The sequence below is a fragment of the Bufo gargarizans genome, chromosome 9, assembly GCF_014858855.1.
Source record: "Bufo gargarizans isolate SCDJY-AF-19 chromosome 9, ASM1485885v1, whole genome shotgun sequence".
NCBI lineage: Eukaryota > Metazoa > Chordata > Amphibia > Anura > Bufonidae > Bufo > Bufo gargarizans.
The window spans coordinates 98,053,362-98,072,568 of record NC_058088.1 but is presented as its reverse complement, the minus strand read 5'-3'; the positions used below and the strand labels follow the sequence as shown (position 1 = coordinate 98,072,568).

At 42.0% G+C, this 19,207-nt stretch overlaps 1 protein-coding gene across 1 annotated transcript in view; it reads left to right on the top strand.

The window, feature by feature from the left end:
* GRIA3 (glutamate ionotropic receptor AMPA type subunit 3) overlaps positions 1-19,207 on the top strand; it is a 336,547-nt gene that overhangs the window by 203,605 nt on the left and 113,735 nt on the right. The window contains exon 4 of the mRNA XM_044305700.1: positions 904-1,091. Within this exon, the coding sequence (XP_044161635.1) occupies positions 904-1,091 (188 nt within the window). The remainder of the gene's footprint in view (positions 1-903; positions 1,092-19,207) is intronic.

Sequence of the window (19,207 nt, the reverse complement as noted above, 5' to 3'; positions counted from 1 at the left end):
GTAACCGCGCCCCTCGCCTGTGACTGACAGCGCTTGTGCCAGACAGCCGGCTGTCAGTCACAGACGAAGGGGCTTGACTGCATGCATGACTGGAAAATAGCGCAGATGGAGGATAAAAGAAAGTTTTTCATCCTTCTGCCTGATCTGAATGCAGTAAGAAAATCATCATTAGAAACTCACTGCCAGCTACTTGAAGGTACTGCAGGCGGTTTGGGATGGCTTTTGCCACTGACTGGTTCTCTTTAATAGATCCTGTCGAGTGTAGGATCATGTGCAGGTTCTCGACACTCAACAGCAAAGGGGATCATGAAAGATATGCCCCCCCCTTCAATAGCTTTATAGCAGCAACATGGTCATGTCAATGGAACTTACACCCCGTAGAATATGCAAGCATAGAGCTCTGTATGACTTGCAGATTTTAGGATTTGTTTTACGGTATTGCTCATTATTAAATTTACTAAAAGGTTGGAGGTTCACTTTGCAAAATACTTTGCAGTCCTTAATCACATTGTCTTGAACTTTGATTGAACCTATCACAGCATCATACCAGTCCTGGATCTGCCGATTTACTCAAAACACTGATGTCTTTTATGAATCGAAAAGCGAAAATGTAAAAAATCTAGCTATTTAGTAATTTTCAGGTTACTCATCTTTTTTTATCCTTAAAAACATAGAACTTCTTACCATCTAAAGTCGGAGGAAATGCTCAATGTAGAAATATGTCCTGCCAGCGGGTATTATTGCAGTGTAATAAGCGGGTAGCAGGCCATAAAGAAGGGACTTGGTGTGCCTTCGTGATATATGCTCCTTGAAAACCATTTTGCAATAATGTTTTTTATTAGAAAGCCCTCTTTTCATAATCTTAACAATAAAGAGACTGATTGTGTCATTTCTCTTCCTCAGGATTCTCTATTCTTCAGGCCATTATGGAGGCAGCGGTACAGAACAACTGGCAAGTGACAGCTAGATCAGTGGGGAATATAAAAGATGTTCAGGAATATAAACGCATCATAGAGGAAATGGACAGACGTCAGGAGAAAAGATTTGTAATTGACTGTGAAGTTGAACGAATAAACACAATTTTGGAACAGGTACACGTTTTTCTAAATTTTATCTATTTCTGAGTTCTGCAAGAAAGTAGATGTTTAAACAATCCTTGTGCTAAAATGACTGTATTCCCCCATTACGGACGCATTTTACAGTATATATTGTCTGTAAATACTACATTTAACTGGAGCCCAAGACAATTCTGAAAAGAAAATCAACACCTTATGAAAGGTCAAGTCATGTAATACTGGTCATGCTCCCTGATCATTCGAAGCTTTGCTTTGTAGAAGTCATTCTTAATACATTCCGTGTGTCTCTCTTTAGCTATTGCTTTACCAAGCTAAACAAGAATTTAACCATGTTTTAACATTATATTAACATTGGCAATGTAATCTTATTATGTATGGAAAGCCTAAGCAGACAAATGAATCTCAAATGGAAATAAAGATATTCAGACAGTGGTCATTTTATTGTCCAAAATTCCAAGTTAGCGTAAAGGCTACTATTGGGTATAGTATTACAATACAAATGCATAAAAATAATTACAAGGAGCATAATAGAATTAAGTTCGGGCAAACACCATGAAATGCGGCAGCTATAGAGTGAGAATCAACAAATGTGCACTCCACGCGCTAAACTATTTCTCACTTTATCTTTTTAGCTGTTACAGCTTTATTTATTTTTATATACAGTGATCCTGTGCATAGACTGAGATTTGACCCCCTTTATGGCTTCAGCTATTTTTGTCTTTTATATCGCAGCAATTTTTTTTCTTCCCTAATCAATATAACTTTTGTATTGTGTTTAGCAGTTTAAATTTTTAACGAAGTTCAGTGCTGAACTGAAAAATGTTTATTATTTTTTGTAGGGGGGTAGAAGAACAGCAATTGTGCCATTTTGAGTGTTTTGTTTGTTGAGTTTTGTTTTTAAAGGGCTAATATGTCATCTCAGACATTGGTGAAATATTGCTTGGATGTGCCACCAGTGACAGATAGATGTGGGACTCGCTCCTGTCTCCAGAAAATGTCCCCAAAGCGAAGGAGAGCACATTGCACATGCCCAGTGACCTCTTCATTCAATTCTATGGGCGTTCCAATAATGGCCAAGAGCTCTTGCTCAGCTATTTTTGGAACTCCCATAGAAGTAAATGGAGAGCTCCCTGTACATGGATGGCCACCTCTCCATTCACCTCTATGGGAGTACCGTAAATAGAGAAGCCCAAACTCCCATAAAAGTGAATTGATGGTGGCCGTGTTTGTTCAGTGAGCTCTCCTTCACGTTGGGAAGGCCATTTCTGGAGATAGGAGCAGATCCCAGAGGTGAAACCCACACCTATCTGACATTGGTAGCATATCCTAGTGATATGCCTCCAGTGTCTGAGATGAGACACCCCTCTAAGGCATTTACTGTGCAGCATAAATGACATGTTAACTGTTGGTCAGTATAACTATGACAATACCAAAATTTACCACTTTTGCACAGAAAAACTTTTTTTAAATAAAAATCATCTCTGTGCTGCCATATTCTGAGTGCCACAATATCTTTTATTTTTATGTCAGCAGAGTTGTGTGTAGGCTAATTTTTTTAGCAGAATGAGTTGATGTTTTCATTGGAACCAATATAGAGTACTTACAGGTTTTTTTTATTCCACTTTTGAGAAGTCAAGATATTGAAAAAAAGAAATTCTGATGTTTTTTTATTTATTTTTAAGACTGATATAGCCATATCTATTATGCATTTCTTTCTAATTTTCTAAGGGGCATTTTCTTTCTTTTTTTTTAGTGGAGGGGCATACATTTTTTTAAACCCACTAGGTGACTTGAACATATGATCTGAATGCTGGTATAATACAGACTGAAAGACACCATATTAGGCCATGCCTCTGGGGCTAAAACGTGTACTAAGATTGCAGATCTGGAGGTAATTGTTAGGCCCCCTGTTGTCATAGCAACCCATTGGAACCCTTTCAGTTGCATTAAAGGGAGCAATGTAGTAAGAGAGGGAACTGGCATTTATTGATGATGGAATGGGCTCAGTTCATAAGCCCACACAATCACAACACCATACATGTTATTTGGGTATAATCCAGCACTCAACAGCCCTGAAGATGTATGGCAGATATTGAGAAGGGATAAAAAGGAAATATGCTGCAGCTCTATGTAGAGGGAGAATAGCGCTGACTATTGGCACACCCTTTGATCACTTGTTTGAGGAAGCATGATATAGTGTCTTGAAAAAAAACACCTGAGTTGTGGATCTCTGTAGCTATTCCAGAATAACCATGGGCCTCTTGGCTGCTTCTCTTATTAGTGCTATCCTTAGTTGGTCTGTCAGTTTAGGTGGAAGGCCATGTCTTGGTAGGTTTGCAGTTGTGCCATACTACTTCCATTTTCATAAAATGGATTGAACAGTGCTCTGTGAGATGTTCAGAGCCTCGAATATTGATAACCTAACCCTGCTTTAAGCTTCTCCACAACTTTATCCCTAACTTGCCTGGCGTGTTCCTTGGTTTTCATGATGCTGTTTGATCACCAATGTTCTCTAACAAAGCTCTCAAGCCTTCATAGAACAGCTGTAGTTATACTGAGACTAAATTACACACAGGTGGACTCTATTTACTAATTAGGTGATTTCTGAAGGCAATTGGTCATCCTGGATTTTTTTAGGGCTATCAGAGTACAGGGGGATGAATACAAATGCATGTCACAATTTTCAGATTTTTATTTATTAAAATTATTTTCACTTCACACATAAAATATATATATATATACAGTCGTGGCCGAAAGTTTTGAGAATGACACAAATATTAGTTTTCACAAAGTTTGCTGCTAAACTGCTTTTAGATCTTTGTTTCAGTTGTTTCTGTGATGTAGTGAAATATAATTGCACGCACTTCATACGTTTCAAAGGCTTTTATTGACAATTACATGACATTTATGCAAAGAGTTAGTATTTGCAGTGTTGGCCCTTCTTTTTTAGGACCTATGCAATTCGACTGGGCATGCTCTCAATCAACTTCTGGGCCAATTCCTGACTGATAGCAACCCATTCTTTCATAATGACTTCTTGGAGTTTGTCAGAATTAGTGGGTTTTTGTTTGTCCACCCGCCTCTTGAGGATTGACCACAAGTTCTCAATGGGATTAAGATCTGGGGAGTTTCCAGGCCATGGACCCAAAATGTCAACGTTTTGGTCCCCAAGCAACTTAGTTATCACTTTTGCCTCACTGTGCGTGCAGATGCGCTGACACCTGCCTGCTGCCATTTCTGAGCAAGCTCTGCACTGGTGGCACTCCGATCCCGCAGCTGAATCCTCTTTAGGAGACGATCCTGGCGCTTGCTGGACTTTCTTGGACGCCCTGAAGCCTTTTTAACAAAAATTGAACCTCTTTCCTTGAAGTTCTTGATGATCCTATAAATTGTTGATTGAGGTGCAATCTTAGTAGCCACAATATCCTTGCCTGTAAAGCCATTTTTATGCAACGCAATGATGGCTGCACACGTTTCTTTGCAGGTCACCATGGTTAACAATGGAAGAACAATGATTTCAAGCATCACCCTCCTTTTAACAGATCAAGTCTGCCATTTTAACCCAAACAGCCTGACATAATGATCTCCAGCCTTGTGCTCGTCAACATTCTCACCTGAGTTAACAAGACGATTACTGAAATGATCTCAGCAGGTCCTTTAATTATAGCAATGAAATGCAGTGGAAAGTTTTTTTGGGGATTAAGTTAATTTTCATGGCAAAGAAGGACTATGCAATTCATCTGATCACTCTTCATAACATTCTGGAGTATATGCAAATTGCTATTATAAAAACTTAAGCAGCAACTTTTCCAATTTCCAATATTTATGTAATTCTCAAAACTTTTGGCCACGACTGTGTATATATATATATATATATATATATATATATATATGTGATCTGTGTGTTGGTATATCATATACAATCCCAATAAAATACATTAATGTTTGTAGGTGTAGAGTGAAAAATGTGGAAAAGTTCAAGAGTTATGAATACTTTTTCAAGGCACTATAGCGCTGCATCCAGTTTATTGTTTAGCTCAGTCCATCTACTTGCATGCCATACATATAGTAGTAGTAGTGCAGGGAATTACAGCTTTTTCACATTCAATATCATTAAACAAAGTTTCAATACCCTGCACCACACTACTAAGTAGACAGTGTGCAGGTTGATGGATCAAGGTAAACACTGAAGAAGATGCAGTATTCATACAAGCCCCATGACTAGAGATGAGAAAATCAAAGCTGACAAAGTGGAATTCAATCAGAATTTCAGAAATTATTTGATTCACACTGAATCCGAATTTCCTCACGTTTTGTGGTAACGAATCACATTTCTTTCTAAAATGGCTGCTGCACATGTTAGGACATGGAGCAAGAAACTCTGGGAATGAGGTATCACCAACAATACTATGCATGCAGCCAATAAGCAGCCATCCAGCCCTGTGATGTCACAGCCCTATAAATAGCTTCAGCCATCTTGGATTCAGCCATTTTTCAGTGTACTTAGTGCAGGGAGAGACGTCAGCAGGCGCTAGGGAAAGTGCTAGGAAAGACTTGAAAACTTATATTTTGCTCAATAGAAGTTCAGGGAAAGAGCAATAGAAGTGTAGGGAAAGGAAACAGAGGAATTATTCCACAGTATTGAAGCAGAACTGGGTTCAATATGGGAGTGTACTGCCTGGGTAATAAGAGCAATCCTATTAGACCTTGCTGCACTGACTGCAGATCCAAATTTCCATTATACTGCTGCTCATTTCAGGTTTGCAAAACCTCTGTAATTCTAGCAAACCATTCTTGTTATTGGGGTCTTATTAGCCCTTGTGTGGTGCAGTTATATATATTCTAAAGCCTTTTTTGGAGTGTTATAGTGGGGAACAAGAAAAAGGGCTTATTAGCCATTGTGTGGTGAAGTGAGAAAATTACAGCCCATTTTGGCGTGTATTAGAGGCAAAAAAATAGCTTTATTTGCCATTTGCGGCCGCAATTATATGTTCTAAAGCTTTTTTTGGCGTGTATTAGTGGGGGAAAAGAAAAAGGGCTTATTAGCCATTGTGTGGTGAAGTGAGAAAATTAAAGCTTTTTGGCATGTATTAGTGGCAAATAAAAACTTTATTTGCCATTTACGGCCGTAGTTATATGTTCTAAAGCCTTTTTTTGGCGTGTATTAATTTCCTTTTTATTTACTTATTTGATCTAACAGTATATCATACAGAGGAGTAACAGGCACTGCACATGGGAGGGGCACAGGTCCAAATCTTTCTGGTGCAGGCACAGGTTGCCGGAGAGTAAGGGAGCGTGGCAACAAGGGTCACTTTGAGAGGACTGAGCTCCCAGTGTTAGCTAGCAGTCATGTCGTGACCAGCAACCCAGCGGTTCTTGATTGGTTAACTCGATCTTTGACTTCGTCGCAAGTGACATCAGACACCCCCAGCAAGAGGCGGTAGGTTCGTCAGACACAACCTTTAGTTGACATGTTCCGGGAGCCGGCCCTGTGCCCTCACCTGTCCTCAACCTGTCTCTGTCCTTTTCTGTTCTCTCAGCCAGTGAAGCACTATGTGCTGTGGGCTCAGCTTCACAATACAGTGAGGACGAGCTACTAGAAGACAGTCAGCAGCTACTGCCAAGCCAAGATCCGGAAGAGACATCCACCGCTTCCTTGGTAGGTGGGCAAGTAGTGATGAGGAGAGTGGCGTGGGAGCTGGTGTTGCGAGCGTTCAGGCTCCTGGCTCAGAGACCATTGAGGAGGACATCAGCGACGTGCAGACAGTGCTAGATTATGATGTAGCCAATCACAATTGGGAGCCAGGTGACAAAGGGGCTTCATCATCATCGGGAGAAGAGGGTGGCAGCTTGCGCATGAGGCAGCGGCGGGAGCCAGCAAGTTGGTAGCGTGGCCGGGAGTCAGCAGGGAGGTCGGGAGCCAAACGTGCCCAGGGTAGACCACCCGCTTCGCAGGAGCCTACCGGACCGGAAAGTATTGGTGCAGGGGTTCACGGAGACAGTGGCGGTAGCAGTCAGTCAGTGTGGATTGTTTTGAGTAAAATCACCTACTTGGTGGTGAGGCAGTTTTTTGTTATGCCGCCGGGGGAGGTAAACATGGCCATTTGTCGAATTTGTCGGCAGAAGGTGAAGCATGCCAATGTTGGAACCACGGCCCTGCGTCAACATATGCAGTGTCGCCATAAAGTGGCCTACCAATGTAGTGGTCCAGACGGCCACATCAACCGCTGCATCATCCAGAGCCACGCACCCGATTTCAGGCAGTTAAGGCTCCACCACCTAAGCCGAAGTAAGCTGTCTGTCCTTCCCATTATGTGCTGGTCCTGATGCTCCTGCTCCTCACCCTCCTACTCCTCCTCAGTCCTTCCATCAGCAATCGATCACTGAAGCGATTACCAAGAGACAACAGTATGCGTGCACTTATCCAAGGGCGAAGAAGCTGAACATGCTCCTGGCCAAGTTGCTGGTACTGCAGTCTCTCTCTTTCCAAGTGGTGGACTCTGCACCCTTCAGAGAACTGATAGCTTGTGCCGAGCCAAGGTGGAGAGTCCCAAGCCGGCCAGTTAGGGCCAGTCCTTGAGCCTGTGGGTGTCTGCCAAAGTGCACTGGCAACGCCGACGTGTAATATATATCCTTTATGGCCCACTGGGTAAATGTGGCTCCTCCCCAGCCAAACCAGCAACTTGGCCAGGGGATGCCGATTCCGTCTCCACATTCTCATGCCGTTGGTCCTGCAACAGTGTCCGCCTCTACCTCCTCATCTTTCACCTTTTCCTCAGCCTTCACTGCAGGGACAATTCACAATGCCCCACCAGCATACCACATGTGCAGGGCACGGCAGTGTCATGCTGTTCTGCACCTAGTTTTCCTGGGCGAACAGTGTCACACAGGGGAGCAACTGCTTCATTAAGAAATCGAATCCTGGCTTTTTCCGTGACGACTCAAAATCGAAACCATGGTGACCGGGATGGAAAGAACAGTGTCGGCACTGCGTCAAAGAGGGCTGGTTGTCAAGCATTTTCTGAAGTCTTCCACCCATCTGCAAGACATCCTAAAAATGGCCAGGAAACTTTGCATGCAGTTCAGCCACTCGTACACCACCAAGCACACAATTCTTTAACTACAGCGGCAGAATGGCGCAGAATGGCGTCCCCCAACATAGGCTGATTTGCGATGTTTCCACCCATTGGAATTCCACCCTTCATATGTTGGACTGATTGCATGAACAGAGAAAGGCCATAAATGATTTATCAATGATGCAGGTGGACAGAGGTACTTCCCTATGTAACTTTGATGAATAACGTCATTTCACTCATTTATATCCTGGAAAAGATGCTGGTAAATCTGGCTGGTCAGGGGACTGGAGACGTGGCACCTACATCTCACGGCCACATGAGCCCTGTGGGGGCTGAAGTGGAGGAGGAGGAGGGCATTGGAGCACAAGCAATGTGTAGCAAAATGGGTGGTTTTTTTACACAGGTGACAGGAGAGGAGGAGCAGGAGCAGCCGGAGTAGCAAGAGGGAGATAAGGAAGACGAGACAGATGACCCAGACACACTGTGGCAGTATGTAGTAGAGATGGAGGCAGGAAGGCTCTCCGAGTCACTTGTGCAAATTGCCCGATGCATGCTCACTTGCTTACGTAGTGAGAGCCGAATTGTCACGATTCGGCAGAGGGATGACTACTGGCTCTCAACCATGTTAGACCCACACTACTGGTCCAAAAAGGGGCCTTTTTATATACCTGCTGAGAGGGAGGACAAACTGAACTATTATAGAGACATCCTATGTAGTCAGTTGGCCACAGCCTATATGCGCCATCGTCCATCCTCTCGCAAGTCTGACCGGGGGGTCCTCTGCACTCATGTTCTACTGCCATGGCTGCCGGGAGCAGTACCAGCTCTATCAGCAGCAACCTGAGTCTAGTGTCGCTGATGAGCAGCTTTCTTCACCCGCATAGTGAAGAAACTACTTACCAGCACCTAGACATAGATCAGAACCTGTACCAGCAGGTGGTGGCATACTTGGAATGCACCCTGCCAGCCGTCATTGAAGATCTGCTGGACTACTGGGCAGCCAAACTGGATTTTTTGGTCGCAACTGGCCGAGTTTGCCCTGGAAAAGCTGTCCTGTTTGACCAGTAGTGTGGTATCAGAGCGGGTGTTTAGTTCGGCGGGGGCCATAGTTACCCCAAGGAGAACTTGCCTGTCCACCAAAATTGTAGAGAGACTGATTTTTGTCAAGATGAATCAGGCGTGGATCAGTCAGGGCTTCAACCCACCAATTCCTGATGCTTCAGATTAGATCATCCATGCTGTCTCACTCAAACCTTGACAAAATAGACCGGTTTCTTCTGGCTACCTGCCTCAGGTACTATTCTGATGCTGCCACCCGCCAGATGCCACACATTTGATGCCAAGTGATCCTTCTTACACCCACCATCATAAGCGGGTATTGTAATTGCCACCCACCTCCCCACTCTGTCACCGAGTCACTCTGTGGTATCCTGATGCTGCTGCCACCTCCACACTATGTCACCTTGCCACTCTGTGGTCTCCTGATGCTGCTGCTGCCACCTCCGCAATGTCATTGTGCCACTCTGTGGTTGTCACGGAAGGTGTACAGAAAACTAGAAGACACCAAATGAAGATCCGACTGACTGGATCCAAAACTAAGGAACAAAAGGGAGAGCCCTGCATCAGACCTGGCTCTCTCCCTGACTGCTCAGCCTATGCAAAAATCCCAATGGTAGATGATCGCATATCCTCGTACCTCGACTGTATAACACCTGAACACCCTATAATAGTGAGGGGACACGCCCACCAGCTGCCTACACTTGATACGGAGGGAGTCAGGGTCACCTGGGATCCAGCAAACAGAAAAACACAAATGAATGAACAAAACTTATCTGTAGAAGACTCAGAAGTAGGATCAGCATGCACACACTCCAGGAAGGAATATAAACCGCAAAGTGAAGCAGTCTGGGAAGGGATTTAAAAGGGATGCAATCAGTGCAACTACATGACAGCTGAGAGAGGCTAACGAGATGAGAAAATGAAAGCAAAACAAAGGGAAGCTCAAGGAGGAGGTTCTGAAAGACATCTGTCAGAGCTTCTCAGATGTCTGGTGGTGACAGTGGTCTCCTGATGCTGCTGCCACCTCCACACTATGTCACCTTGTCGCTCTGTGGTCTCCTGATGCTGCTGCTGCCACCACCTCCACACTGTGATTGTGCCACTCTGTCGCCTCCTGATGCTGCTGTTGCTGCCACCTCCGCACTGTCATTGTGCCACCCTGTGGCCTCCTCCTGATGCTGCTGCTTCCGCCACCTCCACAATGTTATTGTGCCACTCTGCGGTCTCCTGATGTTGCTGCCACCTCCATACTATGTCACCTTGCCACTCTGTGGCCTCCTCATGCTGCTTCTGCACCCTCCACATTCTGTCATTGTGCCACTTTGTGGTCTCTTGATGCTTTTGTCATCTTCACACTATGTCACCTTGCCCCTCTGTGGTCTCCTGATGCTGCTGCCACCTCCACACTATGTCAACTAGTCACTCTGTGATCTCCTGATGCTGCTGCCACCTCCACACTCTGTCATTTTGCCACTCTGTGGTCTCCTGATGCTGCTGCCAGCTCCACACTATGTCACCTTGCCACTGTGTGGTCTCCTGATGCTGCTGCCACCTCCACACTATGTCATTTGGTCACTCTGTGGACTTCTCATGCTGTTCCTACCCTCCCAACTCCATGACTGGGCCACTATTTTGCCTTTTTTGGCCTGGTTGACATCATCTTTTACTTGACCATTCTTCTGATCTGTCAAAAGGAAGGGAAAATGGAAACATACAACGGATCCTATCTGTGTATTAGCTGTAAGGTCTGTATGGTCCCATCAGAACTGGCTTATGATTTAGTAGCCAAAAGCCATAGTGGTTACAAAACAGAGAAGACATGCAATTATTACATTCACGTGTCATCTCTGTTTTGGATCCACTCCTGTTTTTTTTGCCATTAGCAAAATAATTAGAGACGTCAACACAAACTTACTTGCTGACACTCTCTCCACTCTATCAAGGGGGCTCTACTTGCATAAGCGTTTAATAGAACAGGTTCTGTCAAAAGCTATGTGGAATCAGCTGACGACGGTGTAAAAGAAGTGCACTCTTTCAAACTATAATAGGATTTTGGGCCTCTGCACGGTTCTTTATACTTGACACTAACATCAACCCGTAAGATTGAGTTCACACTTGAGTTATTTGGTCAGTTTTGGCCCCGTAACTGCCCAAAGAAGTGAAGAGTGCTGTGATTCTAAGAGCAAAGCCTGACATCTGCATGTCATACTGACTCACTACCACAGCAGACTTACTATGCATGTTGATGCAAGGCACAGTGTTCTACACCACTATACAGGCTCTCTGCAGCCAGGAAATAGCTGTTTTTAACACGATTTGCCACAAATTAATTATGCGAACCGACCGAATCGAATGTTTTAGAAATTTGCTCATCTCTACCCATGACCTCTTGAAAAAAAACTTATAAGCGGAGGTGCCAAGAGCCATTTACTGATTCTGTAAACCTCATTAATGATCCGAACTATTGGGCCAATGATAACATTATTTAGGATTATAGATGAGCAAATTTCTGTTAATTCGATTCAGGTCGGATTTGACTGAATCAACGGTCCATTTAAATTCAGACCGTATTCAGTTCTACCTGAATCAAAAGTACTTCTTTAAAGCTGTGGAGTACATTTTTGTTTCTCACTTTATCACACTATCTTTCTATATTTCTCTCTCTCTCTCTCTCTCTCTCTCACATTCTCTATCAATTCTCATGAATTGAAACCCCTAAAATACTATAGAATTAATTCTATAGAATCAATTTGCTCATGTCTATTTAAGATGTAATGAAGAAAATGTTTATGTATTCTGTATATGTTGACAGAAGACCCTCAAAATAATTTACTTTGGTTTGACCAATGTCAGTCTAACACCCTCTCCCTACTGGGTTGTTCAGTCTAATTTTCTTGGAGAATAGGAGAAAACTGGAGTACCCCAATGGATAACCTATATGTTAAGAGAACGTGGTTTGCTTTGGAGGTGGAAATCCTATCTCTTTTCTGTAGGTGGAGTGCACAGCATTAATCTGACGCTGTCCATTCATAGCCTCTGAACTATTCAGAAGCTTAGATTGATCTTGCAAGATCTTCCTTCACTTGCAAGACAAAGTTGTGAAGGCTTTATTCTGATCCTTTCTGTTGGAGGGACTGAAATGAGGTCCTCACTCAGCTTGATCTCGCAAAATGAGGAACTTCTCACATGTTCACACTGGACTTCTGTTAACATTTAATGGAGTAGACTAAAACCCTATATTTCATATAATTTAGCAACCCACTTGTAAAAATAATTTCGACCTATGACAGCTTTGCGCCTGGGAACACATTGCACTTTTTAACTTAAACAATTGCAGGACATTCCTCCATGCTTATCTCTCCTGCATGGAATTACAATTGTCAAAAAATCCCAATTCCAAAATGGTTGGGACGCTATGTAAAATGTAAATAAATTGAAATAAAAACACAATGCAATTATTTGCTAATCTCATACAGCCATATTTTATTTAAAATAGAACACAGAACACATATCAGATGTTGAAAGTAAAACAGTTTACCATTTGACGAAAAAATTTACTAATTAAAATGCATCTCAAAAAAGTTGAGACGAAGTAACAAAACGCTGGAAAAGTAGGTGGTACCAATAAACAAAAACAGCTGAAGGAGAAAGTCCCATGACTGGGTATACAAAGAGCATGTTAGAGAGGCAGTGTCTCTCAGAAGCAAACATGGGCTGAGGTTCACCAATTTGTGAAAAAGAAATACAGGTGTACAAGACACAAGGCCAATAGTCAGTATTGGATGATCGTGATCTACAGGCCCTCAGACGGCACTGCATTAAAACCAGGCATTCTGTACTGGAAATCACTGCGTGGTCTCAGGAACATTTCCAGAAATCATTGTATGTAAAAACAGTTCTCTGTGCAATCTACAAATGCAAGTTCAAGCTTTATCATGCAAAGAAGATGCCATATATCAACACAATCTAGAAACACAGCTGTTTTCTCTGGGCCAAAGCACTTATAAAATGGACTAAGGCAAAATTGAAAACTAATTAAAATTTGAATTTATTTTTATAAACCATGGAAGCCGTGCCCTACAAACACAAAAGGAGAAGGACCATCCAACTTGTTATCAGTGCACAGATTAAAAGCCTGAATGTCTTATCGTATGGGGTTGCATTAGTGCCTACAGTTGAAACCAGAAGTTTAAATACACTATATAAAAAGACACATACGGTATGCATGTTTTTCTCAATATCTTACATGAAGTCAGAATAAATCTTTACTGTTTTTGGTTAATTAGGATTGCCATAATTATTATTATTTGTCAAATGCCAGAATAATGAGTGAGAGAATGGTTTAAAGCATTTTTATTACTTTCTGCAATGTCAAAAGTGTACATACACTAAGATTACTATGCCTTTAAACAATTGTGGACTGCCCATATGATGATGTCATGTGTTTGAAAGCTTCTGTTAGGTTTGTTGACAACATCTGAGTTAATTACAGACACATCTGTGGATGTATTTAAATGCACACCTGAAACATACTGCTTCCTTGTGTAGCGTTATGGGAAAATCTAAAGAAATCAGCCAAGATATCAGGAAGAGAATTGTGGACATGCACAAGTCTGGCTCAACCTTAGGTGCAATTTCAAGATACCTAAAGGTGCCTCATTCATCTGTACAAACCATCATATACAAGTACAAACCGGATTCCAAAAAAGTTGGGACACTAAACAAATTGTGAATAAAAACTGAATGCAATGATGTGGAAATGGCAAATGTCAATATTTTATTTGTAATAGAACGTAGATGACAGATCAAACGTTTAATCCGAGTAAATGTATCATTTCAAAAGGAAAAATACGTTGATTCAAATTTTCATGGTGTCAACAAATCCCCAAAAAGTTGGGACAAGTAGCAATAAGAGGCTGGAAAAAGTAAATTTGAGCATAACGAAGAGCTGGAAGACCAATTAACACTAATTAGGTCAATTGGCAACATGATTGGGTATAAAAAGAGCTTCTCAGAGTGGCAGTGTCTCTCAGAAGCCAAGATGGGTAGAGGATCACCAATTCCCACAATGTTGCGCAGAAAGACTGTGGAGCAATATCAGAAAGGTGTTACCCAGCGAAAAATTGCAAAGACTTTGCATCTATCATCATCAACTGTGCATAACATCATCCGAAGATTCAGAGAATCTGGAACAATCTCTGTGCTTAAGGGTCAAGGCCGTAAAGCCATACTAGATGCCCGTGATCTCCGGGCCCTTTACCGACACTGCACCACAAACAGGAATGCTACTGTAAAGGAAATCACAGAATGGGCTCAGAAATACTTCCAGAAACCATTGTCAGTGAACACAATCCACCGTGCCATCTGCCGTTGCCAGCTGAAACTCTACAGTGCAAAGAAGAAGCCATTTCTAAGCAAGATCCACAAGCTCAGGCGTTTTCACTGGGCCAGGGATCATTTAAAATGGAGTGTGGCAAAATGGAAGACTATTCTGTGGTCAGACGAGTCACGATTCGAAGTTCTTTTTGGAAATCTGGGATGCCATGTCATCCGGACCAAAGAGGACAAGGACAACCCAAGTTGTTATCGACGCTCAGTTCAGAAGCCTGCATCTCTGATGGTATGGGGTTGCATGAGTGCGTGTGGCATGGGCAGCTTGCATGTCTGGAAAGGCACCATCAATGCAGAAAAATATATTCAGGTTCTAGAACAACATATGCTTGGCCACAATGGCCATAATGACCATCGTTACGTTTGGAGGAAAAAGGGAATAGATTGGAAGCCTAAGAACACCATCCCAACTGTGAAACATGGGGGTAGCGGCATCATGTTGTGGAGTTGTTTTGCTGCAGGAAGGACTGGTGAACTTCACAAAATAGATGGCATCATGAGGAAAGAAGATTATGTGGAAATACTCAAGCAACATCTCAAGACATCAGACAGGAAGTTAAAGCTTGGGTGGATATGGGTCTTCCAAATGGACAATGACCCGAAGCATACTGCCAAACTGGTTACAAAGTGGCTTAAGGATAACAAAATCAATGTTTTGAAGTGGCCATCACAAAACCCTGATCTCAATCGTATTGAAAATGTATGGGCAAAGCTGAAAAGGCAGGTAAAAGCAAGGCGACCAACAAACATGGCTCAGTTGCACCAGTTTTGTCAGGAGGAATGGGCTAACATTCCGACCAACTATTGTGAGAAGCTTGTGGAAGGATATTCAAAACGTTTGACCCAAGTCAAAAAGTTTAAGGGCAATGGTACCAAATATTAATGAAATGTATGTAAACTTTTGACTTTGCAGAAAGTAATAAAAATGCCTTAAAACATTCTCTCTCTCTCTCTCTCTCTCTCTCTCTCTTTTATTATTCTGGCATTTGGCAAATAATAATAATTGTGGTAATCCTAACTGACCAAAAACAGGAAAGGTTTATTCTGATTACATGTAAAATATTGAGAAAAAACATGCATATGTGTCTTTTTATATAGTGTATGTAAACTTCTGGTTTCAACTGTATGTAGCTTATCTATCTATAAGGGCACTGTCAACATTGTGCGGTATATAGAAGTTTTAGAACAATATATGCTTGCATCCAGGCAAAGAAAAGAAAAATAGGAAACCACTTCATGCTGTTATTTACAAGATGGATCTTCCTAAAAAGGTAACCAATGAAAATGGATGCAATAAAAACAAAAAGTGATGGGATGGGGTTGCCTTGATATTCTACCACTAAAGTCAGTGGGAGCAGAACGACAGTGATAAGCTCTGTCCACTACACAGTTGATGGACCTATGAGCTTCTGATGCTGCTGGAGCTATTGTCTAATCAGTGAGGTTGCAGGGTGTCAGACCCCTGCCAGTCAGCTAGTGATGGCCTATCCTGAGGGTAAGACAGCACCCTATAAATATTGGACAATCCCTTAAAGAGGATATAGTATTATTATTATTTATTATTAAAGCGCCATTCATTCCATAGCGCTGTACATATGATAAGGGGTGCGCATTTATAATACAGACAATTGCACTAATCATAAACAAGATGAGTTACAAACTGGTACAGAAGGAGAGAGGGCCCTGCCCGTGAGGGCTTACAATCTACATTTTAGATTAAAATATGTGGTGTTTACATTACTAAATTCCCAACATTGTCCTGAGCATGCCGCTTTGTAGGATCATCTTCAGTGGTTTGCTAAGGAGGCTGCACTCACACCTTCTCTTTTGTGGTGGAGTCTTCATCCTGGCCCTGACGATATTCAGTCATCGCTGGACTGCATTAGAGCATTTTAGCAGAGTGTGAACTCATGTGATAAAGTAATCTCATGAAATTATGCTGTGCCAGAATGCTGTTCAGCTGTCCAAAACATTCAACGTCATCATAAAAATGCCCTGCAAAAATTATTTTATGTATGTTTAGTATATTTCCTTGTTGCTGTTAAAAAGCCTTTAAATGCTACAAAAAAAGCCAGAAATGCTCATGAAAAACACCCTCACAGTTTTCACCTCAATAGAAGATTTTCATATTTGCCAGGTCTATTCACATTACTAAATATTTCAGGTTGTTCTAAAACCGTTCCATCCAATCTATAATGTAGCAACGTTTCTTTCAATATTTATGGCATTATAACAAGGCAGCCATGTTAAAATACACCAAACAGATCATTTACATTTAGGTCAGCACTTGATTACATAACAATGATAAAATGTCTCCTAAAACAGGAAACAACCACTCAGTAGAGAACATGAAACATTATAAGTGAAGGTGGGATCTTTCCATGAGAGAAGTTCTTTTTTTTGTTCTCAATTGATTTTCACCCCAAGGCTTTACAAAAAGTACATGTCTTCTGTTGGGTGTCTGGTTCATCTATATTGATAAAGATCAGTTTGAAGGAGAGCTTAAAGAGGACCTTTCAAGGGTCCAGACATTATAAACTAAGTATCAGGATATGTAGGGCATAGTGCAGGGATCTAACTGCACTTACTATTTTTGCTGGGTGTCGCTCCATTCGCCCACTGTGGCCCCCGTTGTATTCTTCCACCTGGTATGCTAATTTTAGCATCGGTACAGGGAGGAGGAGTCTGCCCTGTTTCTCAATGGGCGTCTCCTTTTCCCTGGCTGTAGTGCAGTTCAATCACAGCAGAGAGCGTCACAGCCATGGGAAAAAAAAAACCTCACCTTCTCCCTGACTGTGACACTCTCTGCTGCCATTGGACTGCGCTACAGTCAGGGAAAAGGAGAGGCCCATTGAGAAACAGGGCAGTCTCCTCCTCCCTGTACCGATGCAAAAATTAGCATACCGGGTGGGAGAATACAACAGGGGCCACAACGGGCGAATGGAGTGGTGCCCAGAAAAAATTGTAGGTGCAGTTAGATCACTGCACTATGCCCTACATATCCTGATACTTCGTTTATAAAGTCTGGACCCTTGAAAGGTCCTCTATAAGCTTTCCTTCAAACTGATCTTTATCAATATAGATGGACCAGACACCCAACAGAAGACATGTACTTTATGTAAAGCCTTGGGGTGAAAATCATTGAGAACAAAAAAAAGAACTGCTCTGATGGAAAGATCCCACCTTCACTTATAAGGTTTCATGTTCTCTACTGAGTGGTTGTTTCCTGTTTTAGGAGACATTTTATCATTCTTATGCAATCAAGTGCTGACCTAAATGTAAATGATCTGTTTGGTGTATTTTAACATGGCTGCCTTGTTATAATGCCATAAATGTTGTCTGGACCCATGAAAGGTCCTCTTTAATTAGAGAATATTGTTTAACTGGAAGAGTAAACAACTCAGATTATTTCTGTCATTACAAAGAGTTGTAGATCTGTGAACCTTGCAAGCTTCAGGGATTTATTTGAAGGAGTCATCCAAGAGAAAAGGAAAGTTTATTTTCTTATTCAACTGTTTTAATAATGATAATTTTACCAAATCTTCCTCCAATGAAACAACAGAGGTAAATTGTTACAAATTGACACCCTTTTCATACACCCTTTAGAACTGGACCAGACATATTAAAAGGGTTTTGCAGTAAGTAGATATTGGTGATATATCTTCAGTATATGTCATCAGTATCAGATCAGTGGGCTTCTGAACCCTGTACCCCCACTGATCAACTGATCGGGAAAGCTGCTGGAACCGAACAGTGGACAAATCAGGAAGCAAAAGGTTCTGTCTCCTGTGTAGTGGCCGTGTCAGGGTAATGCAACTTAGCTCACATTCAAATGAAAGGGGGCTGAGCGACAGTACACCACCACCGAAAATTACACAATGGATGGAGCTGTCTGCTTCCACTGTATAGTTACCAGTGCTGGTGGCTTCTCCGGATCAGTTTTATCATGCTACATGCAATATTTTGATAAATAGAATGCAAATTGTGATAAATCCCCCTCAAAGTTTTCAAATATCGACAGGATGGTCTGATAATTAGACCAACAAATCACTTTGATAGTGACCTAAATCTTTGCTCAAACCTTCTCAGAATGCTTCACGTCATTGGATTTCATCAGCTCTGCTCAGCTTTTTCTAGGACTTTTTTTTAAATTGGTCAAGGGGAATTTTTGTAGGGTGTAAGACAGACACAGATACCATGATTGGTGGGGAATAACAGAGTATAAGTGTGAGAATGCATAGGGTGTAGGGATTCCACATTCCTCATTTTGGCCTAATGGGTAAGGTGCTAGAAGTGGTTGTTTTTCTGATGTATGCCAAAACAAGATACTCGTTCCACAAATTTTAGAACATATCCTCTTCTGGTCCATGTTGCAGATGAGAATAGCCATTTCTATTGAATGGTGTGAGAAAAATGCTAAATGCACAAGGTACGTTTCTGTATTATGCAGATTCATGGTTGGCGGACAGAAATACAGATAGGGTTGTGTGTAGAGACGATTGAATTTCTTAAAAGTTCAATTCGGCTAATTTACCGAATTTCACAAAAAAATTTGCTTTGTGATTAATTACTTAGTCACAAAGCACTTTTTGGCTTCTAGGCAAA